The following is a 23,316-nucleotide window of genomic DNA, read 5'->3' on the forward strand; positions in this document are numbered from 1 at the left end:
TTACTTGCACCAATCACAGTTGCAGTCTTTTTCAAAAAAATGTGCTATTGAAGTTGGTTTTGTGCAGTTGAGACCATCTGGCTCTCAGTTTATTTAAAGTCTTGAAAACCCATAAACAGAATAAACTTTCATCCATTATGTTATGTTTGGTTTGTGTATGTCCCTTGGAATTGTATCTAAAATAAACTGAAATTGCTGAAGAAACTGAGCAGGTCTGCCAGCATCTGTGGAGGGAAAAACAATGTTAACGTTTCTACTTTTAACATCTTTCGAACACCTTTTGAGACTTCTTTTGTTTGCACTTTCTCCTCTACTGGTAGAATTTCTTTTGAGTTGTGCATGTGACAGCGCAAAATGAAAGAATTAAACAAGCCACTTTATAAACAAAACCCAAGATCCAATATAACATCCATTTGAATTTATTGATGTGAGCTCTTGTTTCAGAGAGGACTGCATGCAAAACAAGGGACATATGCAGCAGAAAGAAGGCTTTCTGCACGTTATTGTACAGTAAATCTATTATATACAGACAACAAAAATAGATCCACTGAGCTATAGAAGTGAGTGAAGATGCAACAAAGTCAATAAATATCAATAACAGCACAGAGAAATACCAAGTGGCACTGAAAAGAGACACCTATTTGCACCTGAAAATACATTACTGAGCAGATACCACTTTTCACTATGAATTTCATTACAGCCTTTCATTATCTACAGATGCAGAAAGTATTAGAGGTATTCTGCAGGGCAAGGGTGGCTCGATTTCTTTGTAGAAAAGACGTGATCTTTTCACACTTGATGCCATAAACTGAATCTGCAGTCAGGCACAGTTATGTGCTCTTCAGGTGTAAGGCCTTTATTTAATTGGTGCGGTGAGAGTTAAACTACAGCATCATTGCAATAGAACTTCAATAACAGCAGTGGTTCTGGAGGGCATAATGCAATTTCCTACTTCAAACAAAACTTCTATTGGATCAATTGTAATTTCCCTACAATACTGTCTCTTCAACCTGTCTTACAGACGACAGAACTTGCCCAAGCAAAGGTGCCTGGAATTATACAAAAAAATGGAAGACAAACATATATTCTTAAAAAAAATAAAACAGGTGGTCAAGCTTTATGTATTCTGTTAAAGTGCACTATAAATACTAATCTTTAAAGATACGATCAAATAATTCAGATAGTACCTTCTATATATTTGCTATATTCTTGTCAAGGGAACATCATATACAGGTGACAAGAGTGCCTGGGATTTACAGTATGCTTAAAATGGAGCCTTATAAAATCATTTCAAAAGAAAAAGTGTTTTAAAATATTTTCCTTCCAACACTGTACAGACTACAGCTTCCTGGCTCAGTAGCAGCTACAGATTTGGGTGGGGATGTGCAAGGATACTGGGTGAGTGGCATGTGCTCTGAAATGTTAAACTATCACTATTGCAAATTCAATGCATGTACTGGGGAGAGACAGAGGGAGAGAAGGGAAGAGAGGGATGTCACAGTCCTCAAAGGAAGTACTGTAGTGAGAAGGATGACTAAGGGAGGAAGGGATAAGACAGTGAGAATATTAGAAGAACTATTTGCTCATAAGCAATAAACAGAAAAGCAACCCATAGATCTTCGAAGAATATTCATTTTGTTGGTCTCCAGCAAGCAACTCTGTATAAAGCATTGTTTCTTTAAGAAAACAAAAAAGTCCACAGAAACATTCATTTCACAAGGCTCCAATTTTCCTTGAGAGAGTTTGCCTATAAATAATTTAAAGAATTAATAATGAGGAAAAATAAAAGGACAGCAAAGTCAGCAGCTACCTTGCTCTGATTTTGTATGCAGAAATTCAGCCAATGACAATTCTCAGTTTGTGAAATGACATATATCCATTTGGCACTCTGACAGGGCCTCTTGTGTAAACCTCCGACTGAGTGACCTTCAATGGCTTTCTAAATAGCAGGCCCACAATAGGAGGCTGTCTCTTTAAGGCAATATAAAAAAAGTCAGTCAATCTACAAACAGTTGCGCCAACAACCAAATAAAAATATAAAAAGCTACAGGAGTGTCTGCAAATGAAGGATTACCATATCAGTCATGTTCTCACAATTTCTGTTACCAAAAATTGACGTCTAAATAATATTTTACACAAAAATATACAAGTCACAGATTGCGTCACTTGATTATGTTTTGGTGGCCGTGGACTGGGAGATGATTTCCTGCTAAGAAGTTAAGTCTTCTGCTTGTTGTTGGCTGTGTCAGGCCTGTAGTCTTTTCTCTCAGAGACGTTACGTTTGACTTTTGCATTTACAGGATACATCTCTTGGTTCAGCGATGGGCTGGAGTGCGACTTTTTCATCCCGTTACCATCATTTTCCACAAGCATATCCGGCCCTCCTTCCTTCAGGAGTTTAACATACGTCTCATATCGAGTTTTCTGTAAGAGAAGTCAGCACGGTAACAGCTCAGTGCAAGAAAGGAACACAGCCCTTTAGACAGAGAATGCTGCAGCCTTGAGGCCAATCATCAACCGTAACACAGGTTTGGCCTTCCATTGACTCAGTCATTAAATGCACTGCTTTCCCAGCTATTTGACTGCAACCTGTTTGCTGAATTCTTTCAAACTTTGCAAGCTTTGTCAATAATGTTAGGTTAATTTTATTGAGGATAAATGGGTAGAGGGTATCGATTGATTAAGTACCTTGAGCACATATTAAGAATATCTCTGCATAATCACTCCTGAGGATAACATTTTAATTTAAAGTTTAATTTGTGGTTTGATCTTTGTAATTGAACCCCTATAAGGAACTGTCACATTCTCATTTAGTTTGATATGGCTCCAAGTGGCTCATTTAAATTATATAAAGGAGGACTCCTGGGTACCAGGTGTTAGCTCAGTTACTTGGAGATCATTCATACTAATCAGCAAGACTATTAACATGATCTCAGCTGATAGTATAATGGGAAAAATCAGATCCCACACTGAAATCTGACTTGTTAGATCATAACTTTTATTTTTCCAGTTTGGTTATCCATTTTAAGAGTCAGCCAATGTACTTTTATCAGAAGAACTCAAGTTTATTATATAAAAGGGCAAGGAAAAGAAACAAAGCTATATCATGAAGATCTTGTCATAAACAACAAAAAGATTCACCCTCTTTCCCAGCATTAACCTTTTTGGACACACAGTCCCAGTGAAAAGTATCATTTCTGTCTTCACTTTTTAATTTCTTACTCAACTGATAAGGTTGGAAACATTTCCTTTCACCAGATGGGATTCTCTCCATCACTCCTAGAGACACCAGTAAAGAGTAGCTCATTGTCTTTTCTCTCTGAATTTGAAGGAACAAGCTCTAAGAGTTTTTCAGGTTACTGTGACTACTTGTAGCTGCTAAACAACACATCCGCTCAGATGGACCTTCGTTTCCCCCATGAACTGAACTTTCTTCTCACTTCTGGCCTTTTTTTGGGGGGCATGAGAGCTCAATTTAATGAACGCTTCAATTATCTCACCAACTAGCTTAAAGTCACAGGATTTCTTGCAGGGCAGAACAAATGGCCAGCACATAATGTTAGAAATCACATTCCTGGTTCCACTAAAATATTAATTTCAAATCTAATACAATAATATCAATGGCAGGAACGAACAAATGGTTAGCAGTGAGCAGTGCAGTCCCAACAATGGAACTTGCAATTCCGATGTGACTGTATATTGAGAACTACAGTGTGTTCTGGGAATGGAATGCAAATGTAAATGCCATTCCAAACACGCTTGATAGAATAGGGAATAGTTAATTACAAAAAAAAATCGGATGCAAAGCATGTAGTCGCCATCTGAATAAAATATTGCGATGAGCACCCAAAGGAGTTCAAATTTTCAATTTCCCCTCATTGCCATGATATTTAGCCTTCCACATCAGCAAAAGATGGTGTTGTGATGCAGTCAGTAGTGTCCCTGCCACTGGGTCAGAAGTTCCACGAGTCCCACTCTAAGACTTTATTCCAATGGGCCAATGGTAGGCAACAAGTGCAGGTGAGTGTCCTGGTAAGCCAAACTTGATGCTGGGTGGCACCTCAAATGGTACAGCTTCTGAGAACCTGATCCAGGCAACAGTAGGCAAGAAAACAGACATAGACAGACACGCTGTTTGCTTCAGGTGATGCTAGGTATGGAAAAGTAGCACAGTCATCTGCAAGAGTCAGGGTGAGGAAATATGCCAGGAAATAAGACTGCTGAAAGAAAATACATTCGTTCGAGCCACTATATTTCATTTTAAACTAACAACGTGAACATAATATTCCCAATCGCACTGAATATAAATAGTGTCAGTATTTTGAATGCTACCAAAGGGCTTTGTGCAGCAATATCTTTATCGAATTATCAGTCAATAATTTAATTACTGTTACACTGAATTAAGGAGCTGCTAAGTGAATGCCAATAATACTAATGCTGCTGTTTGTACTTCAGGCTCTGATTAAATGGTAGAATAAACCCTATGGGAGTCCCTAAGGATAGGCATTAGATTGTTGAAGCAGACAAATTCTCTGCACTACTCTTTGTTCCCCTGGAGGTGCGCATCTGCTTGCTGGTCGATGATGTGGATGGAAGTGCCATAAGTTGGATTCTTCAGCGAAGAACTCTCCATCGAGTTGAAAGTCAGAGTGGGCAAAAAGGGGAAATAAACATGCATTTTCTTTTTAATAAGGCAAATAAACTGAAAAGATATTGTAGTTTCACCCCACTCCCATCCTGATGAAAAGTCGAGTTCAAGCTTTCATAATACTTAGTGCTGTGAGAATAAAATACAAATAGTGATATTTATTTATAGCAATAAGTTAGAATTGTTAGCTCATTTTAAATAGCTTGAGAAATTAAGTGAAGAAAATAAAACAATTATTTCAGATAGAATTAATAGTCACAATAATTTGGGTTGATTTGGAAAAGTCAGCATGGATTTGTTGAAGAGACATTTATGTCTAAGCCTAATTGCTGGAGTTTTTCTGAACGGGTAACAGGAAGGTTTGGTGATAAATACTCATGAACTTCCAAAAAGCTTTTGATACAGTACCAATACAATAGATTTATGAGGAAAGTTATAGCTTGTGGAATAAAAGGGACAGCAGCAAAAGTGGATACAAAATTGGCCGAGGGACAGAAATCATAGGCACAAAGGGAAGAAGTTAATGAGTATTTTTCAGGCTGGGAGAAAATTATGAACAGAGTTTCTGATGAGTTGGCAGTACAACCTTTGCTTTTCTTAATTTATACTAATGATCTAGATAATCATTATAGAACCCCTACATTGTGGAAGCAGGCCATTCAGCCAATTGAGTCCACACTGATTCTCCGAAGAGCACCCAGACCAACCACCTATCTATCCCTGTAACCCTGCATTCCCCATGGCTAATGCACCTAACCTGCACATCCTGGACACTATGGGCAATTTAGCATGGTGAATCTACCTAACCTGCACATCTTTGGACTTTTGTGCACAGGTAGCAATTTCCAAGTTTGATGATGATGCGTAAGCTTGGGAATTTGGAAACTGTGAGGAGGATTCTTTAATTTTTCTTATTTTAAATGAATCAAGAATAAGGTAAAATGTGCATCATTTTTTGTGATTTTCCTGCATTATTGAAGAATGATTTGAACAGGACGATATTGGCATTCAAAGATTGTGCTAGATTAGTGCAAGTCTTTTCACAGAATCCTTACAATGCAAGACTCCATACGGCCCATCACGCTTGCACTGGTTAGCTGTGCATGTTAACTGTATAATCGTCTACTTTCAGAGCGTACACAACACTACAGCTGAGATTTCACCAGTGTCTTATTTGAATTTGTCATAACCTTCCTACTCATGTGCTCTTTGTTCCTATTTATTGAGCCAAAAATGCTGTATGATTGATTAATACATCTATCTGTCTTGCCAATTTTAAGCACTTATAACAAATACATCTAGGTGAAGAACTTGAGAGGGACACTGACAAGTTGATGGAGTGGGTAGATAGGTGGCAGATGAAGTTCAATCTGAAGAAGTGTGAGGAGATACACTTTGGTACAAAGAACATGGGAAGATCAAATGAAATGAAAGCTCCATTTTAAAGGGTGTGCAGATTCAAGGATACCTGGGTGTACATCCTTCTTTGTCATTAACAATGGCAAGGCCTGTAGTTAATAAACCATACAGCATTCCAGTTTTCACAGACAGGGGTTTTGAGTACAAGAGCAGGTCAGACCTCACTGGAATATTTTGTACTGTTCTGGGCACTATACTATAGGGAGGGCAGGAAGAGTGCTGAAGTGATTTACAAGAATGGGGCTAGGGATAAGATACTTCAATGAATAGAAAAGATTGGAAAGGATGGGAGTTTTCACTTGGAGTGGTGAAAGCTAAGTGGAGATTTGTTACAAGTCTTCAAATTCACAAGGGCTCTGTATACAGAGTGTATAGGAAGAATCCATTCCAGCTCGTAACCCAATCGAAAACCAAAAAGCACAGTTTTCAAGTGCTTTACAAAAGAAGCAAATGTCAGACGAGAAAAAAAATCTTCTTGACACGGTGAGTAGTTAGGGTATGGAATGCACTGCCTGGAAGCGTGGAGGAAGCCTCAATTGAAGCATTGAGCAGGATGATTGTTTCTATGTAAGTAATGTGCAGGTTACAGGGAAAATTTGCACCCTGTTAAAATGCTTAGAGAGAGTCAGTGCAGACACAATGGGCTGTTGGCCTCGAGCTGCACCATAACAATTCTATGAAAGTATTTCCATTTATTAATCACTGTTCACAATCTTTATTAGATGTATATATAATCCCAATCCAATCATTCTTCAATTATGGAGGAAAACCTCCAAAAGAATTGCACACCTTGCTGTGTTCTTCATTCATTTAAAATATGAGACTCTGTCAAATCTAGAGTCACTTACAAGCAATCTTAAAGTCCTGTGCAGCCTGTGAGACCCCTAAGTAGCATTTGGCAGTCTTGTAAATGGCCTCTTAGGTGTCAGCTTATCTCTTCATTTCAGGAGGTAATATGCTCAACAGGAGCACCCTGTATTTATATCCAGCCTTTCATATAATAAGCATTTCAGGACGGCACTTTTAAACAAAAAATCACGCTTAGTTATAAAAGTGGATCTTAGGGCATAAGATCAAATGTTAGGTCAAGCTTTAAGGAGGGACTGAAAGCAAGCTAAGGAGGCAGAATTGTTTATGAAGGAAATCATAGTACAAACAGCTGAAACGGTGGTTATCAATGGTGCAGCAATTTAAGCAGGGTTGTTCAAGAGGCCAGAATTAGAGGTGATTAATCAAACAATTATGTGACTTGAGAAGTCTACAAAGAGAGTTCAAAAAATGGGAATTTTTAAGGTCAAGAAATTTTTGCTTAGCCATAAATCAGTGTGGTTTGGAATGAATTATGATTTGGAAACAATGCTCCCTCTAAGCTGCACAAGCTGCTGGGAAACTTCACACTCGTTGATCCATGAGCCAATGAATGGTTTCTGCTTCCAGAAGCTCCTACCATACATGGGCCTTGAACTCGCAGCAGCAAAACCAAATTACTGGGAGCACTGATTAGGAAGGGAGTGTTAGAGAGCCTCAGATGTAGGGCTTATACCATATAACCAGTTCCATTTATTACTGCCTTGGTGTGTCACAGGAACATAGGTATATAAATCTTCATAATTCTGGAGTTTAAAACTTTATTGGCAAACATAAGTAGAGTAGTTTCAGAATTACGGTGAAATCGTAATAAAACACAGTGTAAGGCGGCCCACAAAGCAGGGAATGATTATTGAGTTTTATTGAACCTAACTCCCTCTGACTGTACACAAACAGGTCATAGTAAGGTGCTAAAAAAAAAGAGACATTTTTCACATATTTACTGCATCATTGTATTTTCATGTTTTCACAAAGGGGCCTCCTTGGCTATCTCAAAGCCCCAGTTAACATGAATTTAGCAGAAGGACCTCCCAGCGATTCGAATTATATGGCTTTACTGGATACAGTACGCACACAACTGCAAACGACCATTCAAAAAAAAATCTATATGTGTTTTTAATTAATGAACATGATGATGGTGTCACTGCTGGACCAGCATTTATTGCCCGTCTCTAGTATCCCTTGAGATTGCCTCAAGAATTTGGCGAGATGCCTTTTTGAATGGCAGTATGTGGACCAACAATGTCATTAAGAGAGGGAATTCCAGAATTTTAATATTGATGTGCAAGTATCATCCTATCCACCCTCATCCAATACATTCTATCAACTTTGCCAAGGGATTCAGCTGCCCCTTGACACAGGGTGAATAGGAGGTATGAGGGTATGTTTGAACAAACAGCAAAGAACAGTATAGCACAGGAACAGGCCCTACAGCTCACCAAGAATGCACCGACAGATGATGTCTTTCTAAGATAAAATCCTTTCAACTCCACATGGTTCACATCCTTCTATTCCCTGCCTATTCTGACTTGTTCTCGTTCAGACATTTCGTCACCAGGCTAGGTGGAATTTGTACTGTCTGGTCTGTTATGGTGAGTACTATCATTTCTGGTTTTGATCCATATGGGTTTGTATATGGGGTCCAATTCTATAGGTTTGTTGATTGTTTATGGGTGGAAAACCATGCCTCTAGGAATTCCTGTGCGTGACTAGTGTGGCCAGTGTAATAAATCTCTTCTAATTTGTTGCAATTATTATTAAATTATTATTGCAATTATTATTGTAATTATTAAATGCAACAAATTAGAAGAGACCCAACACATTGTCAACAATGTATTCGCAGGGATTAAATTCACATTGGAAGAAAAAAAAACAATCAATTTCCATTTCTGGATGTTAAAGTTGAGTGTATGACCAATGGGGAGTTCCAAACCTCAGCATACAGAAAAGCAAACCATACTGATCAAATCCTCAACTTTCACAGCAACCAACCCAATGTCCACAAACAAAGCTGCATTAGGACACTATTTAAACGGGCTACGACACACTGCAACATTTCAAAACTATGCAGCAAAGAGGACAAGCAGCTATACAAAAATCCTCGCTATAAACAGATATTACCGCAAATTATTCCACAGATGCCTACTAAACAGATAACAACAGGAAAACACAGTACGCCCTAACACACTGGCCACACTATCCAACATCAAGAACATATCAGAACTGACAACAAGACTCCCAAGATCACTAGGATCATGGTGGCCCACAAGCCCACAGTGGCTCTACGACAAACACTCACAACGGTTAAAGACCCCATTCCCACAAAATGCAAAACCAATGTGGTTTACAAAATACCATGCAACGACTGCCACAAACATTACATTGGACAGACGGGAAGGAAACTAGCCATCAGAATACATGAACATCAGCTAGCAGCAAAACGGCACTACGAACTCTCCTTCATATCGGTACACTCAGACAATGAAGATCATCAGTTTAACTGGGACAAGGTAACCATAGTATCCCAAGGTAACCATAGTAGCACACAGGAATTCCTAGAGGCATGATTCTCCACCCATAATGCAATCAACAAACACATAGAATTGGACCCCATACACAAACCCATACAGATCAAAACCGGAAACGACAATGCTTACCATAAAGGACCAGACAGCATAAATTTGAAGCGGAGTAGAATAACATCGCTTCATCAGAGGCTCCACTGATTATATCACCTGACATGGTGACGAAACGTGTGAACAAGAATAAGCCAGCTTGGTGAGCAAGTCAACAACCTCCCACATAACCCGAGCTACAGATCTCTGCCAAAACTTTATTCATACTTCTGTCAAAAAAGGCATCAAAATGAGACAAAATACAGATGGAAAACCAACTCCAGAGATAGGTCACTAAAGCAGGAGGTGACAGGTTATTTTGGTTTCAGATCTGAGAATGGAGAGTGTGGTAACTTTTCCAACTCTCAGATCCACTATGTGGTTTGCAACACAATGCTTCTCAGTAAAGAGTGCCTCTGAATGAACCACAATGGTTCCTTCCTATTTCCTCAACTGCTTTTTTACAACTTTTCAGTCTGGTGCACAGAATGAAGTGTGACTACCATTCTAAAAACATACCTCCTGCCCTCACATCTGGCCTGAATGGACAATTACCTGAAGTGGGAATAACAGCTATCTTTTCACACACACAATTCTCCAGAAAAGGTATCAGCTTTCGAGCAAATTAATTCAACTACAAACAAAATCCCAAAATGAATTTCTCATTATCGAGATGTGATGCTGCCCTGAGCTCAACTCTTTATGTTTATATTTTAAGATTCATAGAAGCCCAATCAAAGAGGCTTTAGACAATCAGCACGGTTAATGAAATCAGTATTCCAAGCTGGAGGGTAATTCCTTTGAGGCCAACTTTTAATTGAAGGAGCAGGGGGTGGAATTAAGCACAATTTTTATTTAAATTCAGTGTTGGAGCCTCTGACACCTAACAGTTTGAAGAGAAGTGTAGAGTCATCAAGCTGAAGAGAGCAGATTGCAGTGCCTGATGAATCTTTTGACAAATTGTTTGCTCTAAACATCTCATGGTGTTGTGTCAAGAACTTGAAGACAAGTTTACACAGTATGGAAACACTTGTGTTTACCGTTTTGCTCAGTAAAAAATAAATTGCCTGCTTCACCGATAACTTTTGGCAGATAATTTCTAATCAAACACTGATCTAATCAAAAACTGAGATAACAAGGTGTGGAGGTGCATGAACACAGCAGGCCAAGCAGCATCATAGGTCTAGACCCTTCTTCTATCGAAAACTTGCAGCTCTCAGTCCAATGCTTTTGTGCTTTGAGTCTTTTTCCACACTGAGGAACTCCCATATTGTATTTGTTACCTTGCCATCCTGCCTCCTAGCCTAAAGGTCTCCTGAAAAAGGATATAACCACAGTTTTGGCCTCACTTGGAACCGTTTCCCATCTTACCCTTACTCCTCCTACCTGTGGGAGTATGTGGGACGTGAGTAGAAAAGTTGCTATAACGTTCCTGACAGGGTGTGGATCAACAGCTGTTAAGTGGACAAAGAGACACCCAAAAAGTTCCCACCCTACCAGGTCCCTTTCAAAACATTCCTGATCTGCCCTTCCTGAGACTTACCCGTCAGTTGAAAAGTCTTTGCGAGATTTTGACTAGGAAAAGCCTCCCCATTTCACTCTTCGGAGATAGACAGCAAGCTGACAGCATATAGAGGAAGTCCAGTTGTTAAGATATCCCACCAGCTTAAATCTGGGTGTGTGCACACACTTTACACTCACCTTGCACTCCCAAACGCAAAAACCCACTGGGAAGTAAAGTAGAAATTAGGAGCAGAATAGTTCATTCAGCCCTTCGGGCCCACTTTGCCACTTAACATGATCATGGCTGATCTTATCCTGGTCTCAACTCCACTTACCTGCCTGCTCCCCATAGCCTTTTCTCCCGAACTTCACCAGAAACGTATCTATTTCTTTCTTGAATGTATTGATTGTTTGTGTCTCCTCTGACCCTGGGGCAGTGAGTTCCACAGATTCACAAAGCTCTGCGAGAAGTAGTTTCTCCACATCTCAGTTTTGAACCTAACTCCTCTCACTAAAAGGTGATTGTAAAGCAATATTTTCAGTGTTCCTGGTGCCAATTACCACAGTGACAACAGACGAATTGCAAGCGGAGTGTGACTGTATGAAGTAACATCACGAAACGTGGTGACAGTGAAGGGAATTTTGAACCATCAGTACTGCTCAAGGGAAAAGTAATTTCAGGGGATAGGGAAAGACTGGTCTTCCAGTGGGCACATAACATCACATGATAAAACGTAAACCATTCCTTTGGAACTACATTTCTATTTTCTTAACATTTCTTGACAGTTTTCAGGTACCTCATTGCACCTAACTGGTGCTGACTCCTCCAGATCTGAGTTCTGAGGAAGGGGCACCAGACCCGAAATGTAAACTCTGCTTTCTCCTTCACAGATGCTGCCAGAACTGCTGAGCTTTTCCAGCATCTTTGTTTTGTTCCTCCAGATTTAATGTTTGGCCATGGGTTATTACAACCAGCAATAGAAAGGCTGCAAACCACCATTAACTGAAAATGCAGCTGAAATTTAGACAAGTCAAACATGGGTGTCTTTTCTGTCCAAGAAACGTGGAAGAAGTGAGCATCCAGTTATTTCCACTTGAAAGGCTACAGGTTCAGGCTCAAAGAGGGTGAAATGGCCGCAGAAATGAATTAGATGTATGAATAGGAAGGGTCGAGGGGGATATGGGCCAAATACTGGCCAATGGGACTAGATTAATTTACAATATCTGATCAGCATGGACGAATTGGCCTGAAGAGTCTGTTTCTGTGCTGTACATTTCTATGACTCCATGTCAGAACAGATTTTATTCTGAGGATGTCATAAACAGGCAGACAGTGAATTCTCCTTGGACTAATAAAGAAATGGTCTCAGTGGTGCATGGGGTATATGAAACAAAATGGACAGGGTAAATACTGAATACAGCTTCACACCTGGTGTTACGGAGATATAAAGCACGGTAAAAAATCTCTCAGTCTAACTTGCCCATACCAACCAGATATCCTAAATTAAATCTAGTCCCATTTGCCAGCACTTGGCCCATTTCCCTCTAAACCATTTTGAGTGTATTCATATACCCTTCCAGATGCCTTTTAAATGTTGTAATTATACCAGCCTCCACAACCTCCTCTGGCAGCTCATTCCATACGGTGCACCACCCTCTGCATGAAAACGTTGCCCCTTAGGTCCCTATTAAATCTTACCCTCTGACCTTAAACCTGTGCCCTCTGGTTTTGGACTCCCTTACCCTGGGGAAAAGATTCATATCTATGCCCCTTATGATTCTGTAAACCTCTGTAAAGTCTCTTGTCAACCTCTGATGCTCTAAGGAAAATAGCCCCGGCCAATCAACCTCTCCTTATGGCTCAAACCCTTTCAAGAGAAGGGCAGACGTTACTTAAGGGGACTGCACATTTAATTAGAAGTTTAGAAAAGAAATTATTCCAAGACTGATGAGTGGAACAATTTTCCACAGCAGAAGTAGAAAGACTAGGAATAACCAAGAAGTGAGAAGAAACTGTAATGAAGGGACTTCAGCAAATCAAGCAATGGGCTACTGTGAGGAAATACCACTTCCACAGCACTGAATTATTCATTATTCCCACACTGCTGCCTCACTGGAAGTACAAAAGGCCAAGTCAGCACAGTCCTAGTGGACCACAGGGATGCTCTCTCGTTGTAGAGGGATGACTGGTAGCAATTAAACCCAAGAGTCACCACACCGCAGGCAAGGGTTGACAAGGAATAATTCCAAGGTTGAAAGAGAGTCCTTCATTGTAACCTCAACTGGTGTGAGTAATTGAAGCCACACTGTAGGAGTCACTGTGCCTTGCAAACCAGCCGTTCAGCCAACTGAGCCAACCTACCACCACTGTACAGTGTTCAAACAAAATGGGGTCAGCAAGCCACTGGATCAAAGTTGGAACTCAGTCCCCCATTTAAAGTCGTACCCATTCCGGCCTTAGTTTTGTACTTCGAATCAAAGTTCTTACAGCTACATTTAGAGTGGACAATTCCTAGGTAAACCTGTCACAGCATAATTGCAACTTTAAACCAATGGTGGCCCCACAAACACCTTCTCAGCATGAGGATATAATAGCAGCTGAAAGATTTGCATGGGCAGTGGTCATTGTCAATGTGGGAGCATACATTTTCAATGGAAAGGGTATTGTGTGCAAGCTTGTGTTGCCATGCAAGTTTTAACTGCATTAGCAATGGACATTTTCTCAAGACTCAACATCTTATGAACATAGATATTAGGAGCAGTAGGCGGCTTGATCCCTAAAGCCTGCTTTTCCATTCAATAAGATTGTAGCTAATCTGGTTACTCCATGTTTCTGCCCATTCTGAAAAGCTTTCTTCCCCTTGCTTATCAGGAATCTCTTTGCCCTAGCAATATTCAAAGACTTTGCTTCCAACGACGTTTCAGAAAGAGAGTTCTTCTTTATGAGAGTGAAGATAGTTGGAAGGTAGAAAAGAATCGGAAGGTGAGATGGTATCAATAGCAACATCACGCTCTTTGATACAAGTTGTATAACAATTCATACGGAAAAACATCACACGACACCAGGTTATAGTCCAACAGGTTTATGTGAGATTACAACCTTTCAGAGCACTGCTCCTTCATTGCTTCACCTGATGAAGGAGCAGCACTCTGAAAGTTTGTGATTTCAAATAAACATGTAGCTCTATAATCTAGTGTCGTGTGACTTCTGACCTTGTCCATCCCAATCCAACACCAGGCACCTCCACATCATAACTATTCATACAACCTACATGGGAAGTAGCTAAACAAGGGGCCAACTTGATGGGTCCTGGTGAAAGAGGAAATCAACGACAAAAAAATCTTGAACAATTTCATCATTCAAAATCACAGAGTGCATCAATACCAGGATAGCAGGGCCAGCAGACTGGTAGAATAAATGATGTCTGTACTCTGTAAGAGAACTGTAGCAGAGTAGTGTTCGTATTGTTTAGTTTCACTTGAACAAAGATTTGCATTTTATTTAGCACCTTTCCCTCAGAAACAATGTCCCACAGCACAGAAGTATTGAACAAGATTTAACTTTGATCTGTATGCAAAGAAATATGAAGACAGATGATCAAAAACTAGGTCAAAGAGATAGGTTTTAAAGGAGTGGCATTTTAGATCAGATCAGCAGAGTTGGGAAGGGAATTTGAAAGCTTAGGAGGGATGAGATAACGGTTGGCACAATTGCCAATGATGGAGTAGTGATGGTTATTGAGCTGTGTTGCTGAAGATTCCTGCCTGGCAGTACAATGATCAATGTAACAATGCATACAAACTGCCACACATCGAAAAGTGCTCCCTTTCTAAACTACTATCTCTGTTGTTTCTAAACACAATTGTATACAGCTACAGTGGAAGGACAGCATGTACAAAGGCTTTTGCCAAACCCTACCTCAAACTCCAGGTAGTGCTCCTTCAGTCTGTATTCATCAATTTCCTTCGCTTTGACTTTCTTGTCGGGTGGGTAGGAACGGTGCTCAGTGAGCTCAGTGGAAATCTGTTTTAGCTTGGCCTCGTGCGACTTCAGCTGATCTTCCTGAAACCAAAGTAGTTTCAAATGCATTATGAAAACAAACTGATCTAAGACCAAGTTTTAAGTTTTGTCACAACAGCAACTTTCTTTTTGAACAGAAAGTCCTCATCCAGTTTGACAAAGTCAAGCACCGAGTCCCTTTCACTCTTCACTTGATCTCCAATGATCACAGAGAACCCCATGCCTGGTGAGGGTCTGAACAAAAACAGAAATTGCTGGAGAACCTCAGAAGGTCTGGCAACAGTTGTGGAGAGAGAAATCAGAGTAAACGTTGCTCGTTCAGTGACCCTTCCAAAATACTAAGTTCCTCCCAGCAATTTCTGTTTCTGTTTCAGATCTTCAGTGTCTGCAGTATTTTTGTTTTCTTCGGTTCCAATGCAACCTTCTCCGGGGGGTTTAAGTGATGAAAATTTTAAAGCAATAGGGGTTTCTCAATGACTTGGATAACGTTTTTAAAAAATTCTGTCATGGATGTTGGCTTCACTGGCAAGGCCAGCAGTCATTGCCCATCCCTAAGTGCCCTTGAACAGAGAGGCTTGCTAGAGCCATTGTAGGGAAGAGTCAAGAGTCAGCCAGGTTTCTCTTAGTCTGGAGTCACGCATGGGCCAGACCATGTAAGGATGGCAGATTTCACTCCCAAAATGAACATTATTTCATGCACCCCATTTTTTGTTGAGATTAACTTTTATATTCAGGATTTATTAATCATATTTAAACTCCACTAGCTGATATGAAACCACGTTAACATCAGATCCTGGGTCTCTGGGATTACTGGTCCAGTGGCACCATCATAAGCTGAACGCATCCAATTCACCAGCTTGGGAAAGTGGGCTTCCTCTTCATTGGTATTATGCGTTGAATGAAGTATTAAATCTATTAGTTGGGTAAACAGCAGGGCATTGGGACAGGGCAGCAGTAACTAGATCAGATCTTTAAAAGAGCTGTCACGGGAATAAGGGGCTGAACAGCTGCCTTCCACATCCCAAGAACCTATGGAAAAAGCTGGCTCATTTAAAGCATGAAATTGCTGTTGTAGGAACTTTGCTCCTTAGTTTCCCCTAAGCATTTTCTTTTTAAAATGCTAGTTCTCTGAATCGAGTCTTTTGATTCATTGGAATCTCGACAAGGCATGCTTTCAGAGGTGCTATTCATCAAATGGCACCAGGTTGCCAAGAAATGCAACACCTAATGGTCACTCCTTACTTTGGGTCCCATTCCCTGCATACCACATTCCAGACAGCAGATTGTATTTTTCCAAGAGACGATCTAGTCTTCTACTCAGGAGCTCCTATCCTCATCACCACCAACCCCCTCTCACCGCACCCTCATATCATTTTGTGTTTCCATCATGAAAAAAATACACTCATCATCTACACGATACACGTCAGCAGTGAGCTGGAAACAGTGCACAGTGCAAAGATGAGGCGCAAATTAATAAATGTCAGCATAAAAATAGTACATGGAGAAAAGGCAGGGCCAGGATTTTACTGCAGAGACAGGGATTTTATTATTAGATCAGTTCCCTTATCTTTTAGGTGCAGCTGGTAGCATCACGGCATTAGATGCACTTTGTGTTGCAATACTGGAAAAATTCTCACTTTGCTACGTCAAGACATGTTTCCATGGCAATACCGTATGTTGAATTCATGGATGCAGGTAGGAAATAGAGAGCAACTCAACTGGTATCAACACTTAATATAGCAGCTTGGCTCAACATGCCAACATTCCTATCACTGATGAGAACTGAACAAGTAGCAATGGGCAATACTAGAGTTCAGACTGGGTTTCAGGGCTTACCATTACTGATATCTGTACATACCATTAACTGTGCAGATACCAGCAAGACATCACCTGTTTCCCAGGAAGGAGTGTTAGCGCGGGAAGTAAAACCAGGCAAATGGAAACTGGAAACATTAACCTGAAAATTTAGTAGAACTTAGCCGTTCCAGGAAGGAATGAGAGAGGTGGTGAGAAGGAGTATGTTGGCCTTGGAGAAATACTCACTCCCTTCTCTCATCACCTCAACAATAGGCAAGAAAATCCGTTGGGGACTTTCCTGACTCATCAACAATTAAAGCTCTTCAGCAGTCAATTAATAATTGATTAGCTGCCTCCCTGATGGTAGCTAGTATCCCGTTAGGAAAGCCACGGTGACACACCCTCCCAGATTAGAATGGGCAATGTCAGAAATCCTACTCCAGTCCAACATCGGCACCTCCACAGCAGGATTAAAATGGGGGAGGAAAGCTCCAATTTGGGCAATCAGAGGCACAGGTGAGGGGTAGGAGGCAGCAAGGGGTGTGGCCTCTGAATGCCAACCTTCTCCCCTCGCCTTTAACCCCTCCCCCTCCGACTCCCCTCTCCCCAGAGATTCAGAATTAAGGGGTATTGATTTAAGACCAAGGTGAGGTGGAATTTCTTTTCTCAGAGGATTGAGTTTCTTTGGACTTCATGCCACAGAGAGCTGTGGGGGCACAGGCATTGAGGCTGAGACAGATATATTCTTAATCAATCAATCAGGAATCAAGGGATATGGGGAAAAGGGCAGGAAAGGGACGTAAGGACTATCAGATTAGCCCTGATTCTACTGAAAGGCAAAGCAGGGACCAAATAGCATAGTCCTGTCCCTGTTTCTTATGCAGCATGCTTCGACTAGTGGATTTCAGGACCCAGAGGCATTCTGAGCCCGATTGGCAGGCAGCTTCTGACAACTCAGGTCGCAGGTCAAGGGCTATGAATGGCTGAAAAAAAATCACCCAGTTCTTGCCAAATTGATTGGTGGGTGATCGGGTTAGTTGGCTCATTGGTGAGGAGTGGCATGTTAGTGACCACATAACACCCCTGCCCCCACATTGTGAAATAATACGGGCAAGTTCCACCCTCTGTTATTGATGGGCTTATGCAGAAACGTGGTTATAATGCGGACAAATAAAAGTGGAGTCAGTGAAGCCAATTCTGAAGAAAGGTCGTGAATGTGAAGTGTTTATTCTTTTCTCCCTTGCTTCACTGATGCTGCTGGGTACTTCCAGCACTTTCTGATTACAGTAAACTGTTCGGCCGAAGGGCCTGTTTCTGTGCCGTATAAATCTATGAGGGTTTTAGAGGCAGCGATTTCAAGCAAGTCCCACCACAGCCACTGGAAATCAAACTTCAGAGACTGTCAGCAGGCCCCCCTGCAGAGTTAAAACAGCCCTTTTGAAGACTTGGCTTTGTCACTGAACCATTCTCAACAGTGACAAGCAGTGGGAAGTCTGATTGAAAGAAGCTAGTTAAATTGCAAGAGAATCTGGGTGTCCATATCATTCTTCAAAAATTGTCTACCTCTAATTTGTACTCACCCATATAAACACTGCTAACAACCAAAGACATGTTAATGCAGTCTAAACTGTTGTATACTTTACAAACACAGAGAACTGCTCTGAAGAAGTCATATCAGACTCGAAGCATTAACCCTATTTCTGGCCAGACCTGCTGAGCTTCCCTAGCATTCTCTGTGTTTGTTTCAGATTTCCAGCATCTGCAGTAATTTACTTTTCTTTAATTGCCATTAAGTTAATTTGACATCAGAAGATTTCTAAACAATATCAGTGATCAAAACACTCAAATGGACGTGATCAAGATCTCAGCTCTCTACAATAGTTCATCGTCTACAATATCGCATTGTCTGGAGCCAGAGTTAGTTTCAAAATAAGGGTTAAGTCATTTAGCTGAGGGTAGAATGAATTTGTTCATACTTTGAGAATGGGGAATCTTTAGAAGGATGCAGAGGCATGGTCATTGAGTTTATTTAAGAGATTAATTGATTTCCAAATATTGGACATAAGGACGGACATGGGAATACTGAGAGGAAAAAGGTATTGAGGTAGAAGATAACAAAATGTGGAGCTGGATGAACACAGTAGGCCAGGCAGCATCAGAGGAGCAGGAAGGCTGATTTTTCAGGCCTGGACCCTTCTTCAGAAATCATTTGTGAAGAAGGGTCCCGACCTGAAACGTCAGCTTTCCTGCTCCTCTGATGCTGCCTGGCCTGCTGTGTTCATCCAGCTCCACACCTTGTTATCTCAGACTCTAGCACTGGCAGTTTCTCCTATGTTTCTCAAGGTAGAAGATCTTGTTGAATGACAGAGAAGGCTCAAGAGGGCCTGGGGATGGGGGTGGGGGAGGTTAAGAGGTAAAGATCCTTATAATTGGTCCACATGCTCCTAAGGGCAAGTAGAATAGCAAAGATGATAGGTTTCAACAAATTAAGGTGCAGGTCTACTTTCACCTATGGAAATATAATCATGGACATAAGAACATATCAGAAATGGGAACTGGCACAGGCAACATGGATGCTTAACCTCACTCCACTGAGATCACACCTGGTCTTCTGATGAACTCCACATTCCTGCCTGCTCCCTATCTCCACTAATTCCCTGAGAGATCAAAATTCTGTCTATCTCAGGCTGAAACGTATTCAATGATGAAGCACCAAACCCCTCCAGGGTAGATAACTCCAAGACTCTCAGCCTCCTAGGTAAGCAAATTTCTCCCCATTTCACTCCGCAGCACATAACTTGGCTCCTTCTGACTAGCAAACACAAGGCTGAAGACAGACCTTTTACATAACTGTCTCCTCAGATGGCAAAGAAGGCCGTCAGTGGGTTCCGTTAGATACTTGTGAAGACACTATGGTAAGTCAACTACCACCTCATCAATATGGTTTCTCAATCATAAAACTCCCCATGGAAGAAAGGGCTGGAAGTCTAAGGTAGCCTTACGTTGACAGGCGTAACTTGAACTCTTACCTGCGTCATCTTGGTGGTCGTGGCTGGCAACAGGGGACGGCTAAACCGCTTCTGTGAACCAATAGCAGCTGGAAATGGAGGGGCCGAAAATGTAGCCGCTACCAGGTTCATTTTATTTATCCAAGATTCCATTTCTTCAGGGCTTCTGAAAATTAATGAGAACATAGATAGATAAAGCGAAATAAAGTGATTACCGTGATAACAAGGTGTAGAGCTGGATGAACACAGCAGGCCAAGCAGCATCAGAGGAGCAGGAAAGCTGATGTTTCGGGCCTAGAAGAAGGGTCCGAAATGTCAGCTTTCCTGCTCCTCTGATGTTGCTTGGCCTGCTGTGTTCATCCAACTCTACACCTTGTTATCTCAGATTCTCCAGCATCTGCAGTTCCTACTATCTCTAAAATGATTACCATGATGTTTCATGACAGTGGAACTGACTTGAATAGCAAACAACAAAGTAGTGTCTTTCCTAAACTTTCTGCCAAATCTCTCCCTTCCTCTCTCCTTGGCACTTGCTGCATAATTATTTGGAACTGAGTTATTGCATGCCTTTTCTCTGAATGTACCAAATTATGCAATTTTTTTGGAATGATTATAGTCATTGACAATAAAAGAACTTTGGGATTAATTACTGGTGTACAAGGGTGGATACCTGCGAATTACAATTATACAATTTTTCTCATCTTTATGAAAAGCTATTGGGGCACAGTGGTAGCTGTAAGGCTTGGGTTCAAGTCACACCTACCTCAGAGGCGTGTTATAACATCTCCCAACATGTTGATTAAAAAAATCTACAAGGCTTTTTTTTTCAGTTATTACAGCTCTTGCGGTGCAGTGGTAATGTCCCTACTCTGGGCCAAAATACCCAGGTTCAATTCCCACCTGCTCCAGAGGTATGTCATAACATCCCAGAACAGGGCAATTAGAAAAATATCGACAATTATTGTTTCTCACTGGGGATAGGCTAAGAAATGGGGGTCTAGGTCCGCAACATCAGCTTTTCTGCTGCTGAGATGCTGCTTGGCCTGCTGTGTTCATCCAGCTTCACACTTTATTAGCCTGAGTTCCAGACCTGATTATTGTCCACAGAGTTGGAACGTGCTACAGCTCAGGAGGCCATACAGCCTGCTTAGTAAATGCTGCCCCTTTCAAAAAGCAATTGCTACTATCCTAAAATACTGATCTCTTCCTTGCATCCCTGTCATTCCTTTCCCTTCCTCCCCATCCCGTCAATAATTCACAAGGGACACTTACTGTGCTTGAAAAAGAAAGACTCTCCAGTCAGCAGTTTTCAGCTTCAGAACATTGGGTTTCTTCTCATACTCAGTCGCTTTTATTGCCAGTGCATGGTGTATGCTGACTGCATTTTTTAAATCCTCTTCAGACAGATTTTTTTCCGGCTTATATTCATCCTTTGGAAGAAACAGACAAAATTTCGAGAAGTCACCAGGTGTCATATAGCACATCCCAAGATTAGTGACCTTGTCTGAGCAATAGTAAAGTTGGGAACTGGAATCGGGATTGGTCGAGCCCGAGGGTGTAAATTTAGTGAATTTATTTAATCACCCGTCCTAATTAAAACTTTCAATTCCTCACTGCACGACAGAACTGAAAATTTAACTCACAGTTAATTGCGTTCCTTTAGAGCACAGGTTCTGCTGCAATAGATGTTGTTTATATATAGAGTATGTACAGACATCTACTATGACAGCAAGCTAAACCCATTGGTAGACATTTGAAATTAGGTTCCTGCTAACTTGTCAATGATAACACTTCCCAAATATAATAATCCAGAACCATAAGGAGCTGGAATATTCCAGCTGAATCTCCAGTCTGCATCACACTATATGGTCTCAGTTGACATTATAACTACAGTCCTTGATATCACTATGATTGGAAATCAAGGGCTGACAGATCAAGGAACAATCAAACAATCAGGCTTGCTGCTGCAAGTCATTTCCGGTGAAAGGCCAGTGCAGGCATGATGAGCCAAATAGCCTCCCTCCGCACCATAACAATGCTGTGAAAGTGTGATATTTGGGTGGGTGGATCATGAGACTTGACTGTGATAGCTTCCATAGCCAAACAACTGCAGATAAGCACAATCTGAGAGCACACATGAACAACCATTACTTGGGAGAGGGGCCAGAGGGTTGCTGGAATATACTGAAGTGTCTTTGGGGAAAAAGAGAGAATTATCATTTGTAGATGGGAAATGCAGCAAATGAAGACCTTTGCAAAGAAATTGTTAACATAATGATGCGATATGAAGGTTCCTCACCATAGGTCATTCCTCCCAAGAACAGGGAACATCAGCATTTCTTAGGTTAAACCTAGAGAACTGGATTAGAAGTTCCAAACCAGGATATTTAACCAAACCAGTTCATGGTGGTATTTATCTTCTATGCTTGTCAATTGGTTTAACAACATTTACCCTGTTCCCAGACATGTGCATCCGCTTTCCTCTAACCACCAAACCTCACAGCCTCATAACCGTCTGAGTGAGTGAAGTTCTCCTACTCTGTCCTGAATGCCTTCCATTTTATCTTCTGTAATAACTGTCATTTTGGATCCCTCAATATGAAAAGCAATGGATGGAATTTAATAAGAGAAACAAGCGTTTGGATGACAGAATGAACGCCACTTCCACTTTAAGTAAATTTGATATTACAGGCCAGCAATAGGCATGGGAGAGATGAGCGATTACGTGGTGAGAGTAGGTATTAATGTGGTGAATCATTGCGTGTGACGGAGGATGCCATGCAGCCATGAGTTCAACAATATCTCAGGCACGTCAGCACATGGCTTCATCCATGGAGAGGTTGGTGACTGCTAACATACGACCTATTGTCACTTAGACCTCTTTTCCATCATCCTAACCATGGGCTCCAAACAGCAGTGGTCAGGTGAGAGAAGGATGAGGCAACTGCATCCGATGGTGTCTCTTCTCCCTACGGAAAGGGAAAGGGAGCAGGTGCTTCCTTTCAGGACAGCTCCAAGTGAATAGCATCTATTACCTTCATTAGGGAAGGCTGTAGAGGAAGTGTCTGCACCAGTGCAAGAAACTAAAATTCTCAGAGCTTCAGTGGATGTGCACAATTGTCGTCAGATAATGGGGCTGTGCAATGAGCTGACTTCAGCTGCTGGTGTCAGGTACAGTGGCTTCAAGAAAAATGGTGGCACAGTTGCCTTTAAAAAACAACTTGTCCCATGTAAATATTGCACGGTAAATTGTTTTAATTTATTGCGTTTGGATCATAGTTATTTGTCGGGAGTAGCTTAGTCAGAGGACTAAATGCACCATGCTTGCAATTTCACACCACCTGGATGGCAAGATTTGATGATTGCAAGGGAGTTTGGGACACATCCTTTATTGTGATGAGACTGTGCGTGTTTCAGTCCTTAATTAATCACCACATT

General features: G+C 41.1%; 1 protein-coding gene across 8 annotated transcripts in view; it reads right to left on the reverse strand.

Moving 5' to 3' along the window:
* Positions 1-403: 403 nt before the first annotated feature.
* psd3l (pleckstrin and Sec7 domain containing 3, like) overlaps positions 404-23,316 on the reverse strand; it is a 398,930-nt gene continuing 376,017 nt past the window's right edge. For all 8 annotated transcript variants that reach the window (XM_048528073.2, XM_059653078.1, XM_059653144.1 and 5 more), the window contains 4 exons: positions 21,151-21,308; positions 19,900-20,044; positions 14,972-15,115; positions 404-2,424 (listed from right to left, as the gene is read on the reverse strand). In XM_048528073.2, the coding sequence (XP_048384030.2) occupies positions 2,218-2,424; positions 14,972-15,115; positions 19,900-20,044; positions 21,151-21,308 (654 nt within the window). In that variant the 3' untranslated portion in view covers positions 404-2,217. The remainder of the gene's footprint in view (positions 2,425-14,971; positions 15,116-19,899; positions 20,045-21,150; positions 21,309-23,316) is intronic.

This window comes from Stegostoma tigrinum, chromosome 1, assembly GCF_030684315.1.
Source record: "Stegostoma tigrinum isolate sSteTig4 chromosome 1, sSteTig4.hap1, whole genome shotgun sequence".
In the NCBI taxonomy this organism is placed as follows: domain Eukaryota; kingdom Metazoa; phylum Chordata; class Chondrichthyes; order Orectolobiformes; family Stegostomatidae; genus Stegostoma; species Stegostoma tigrinum.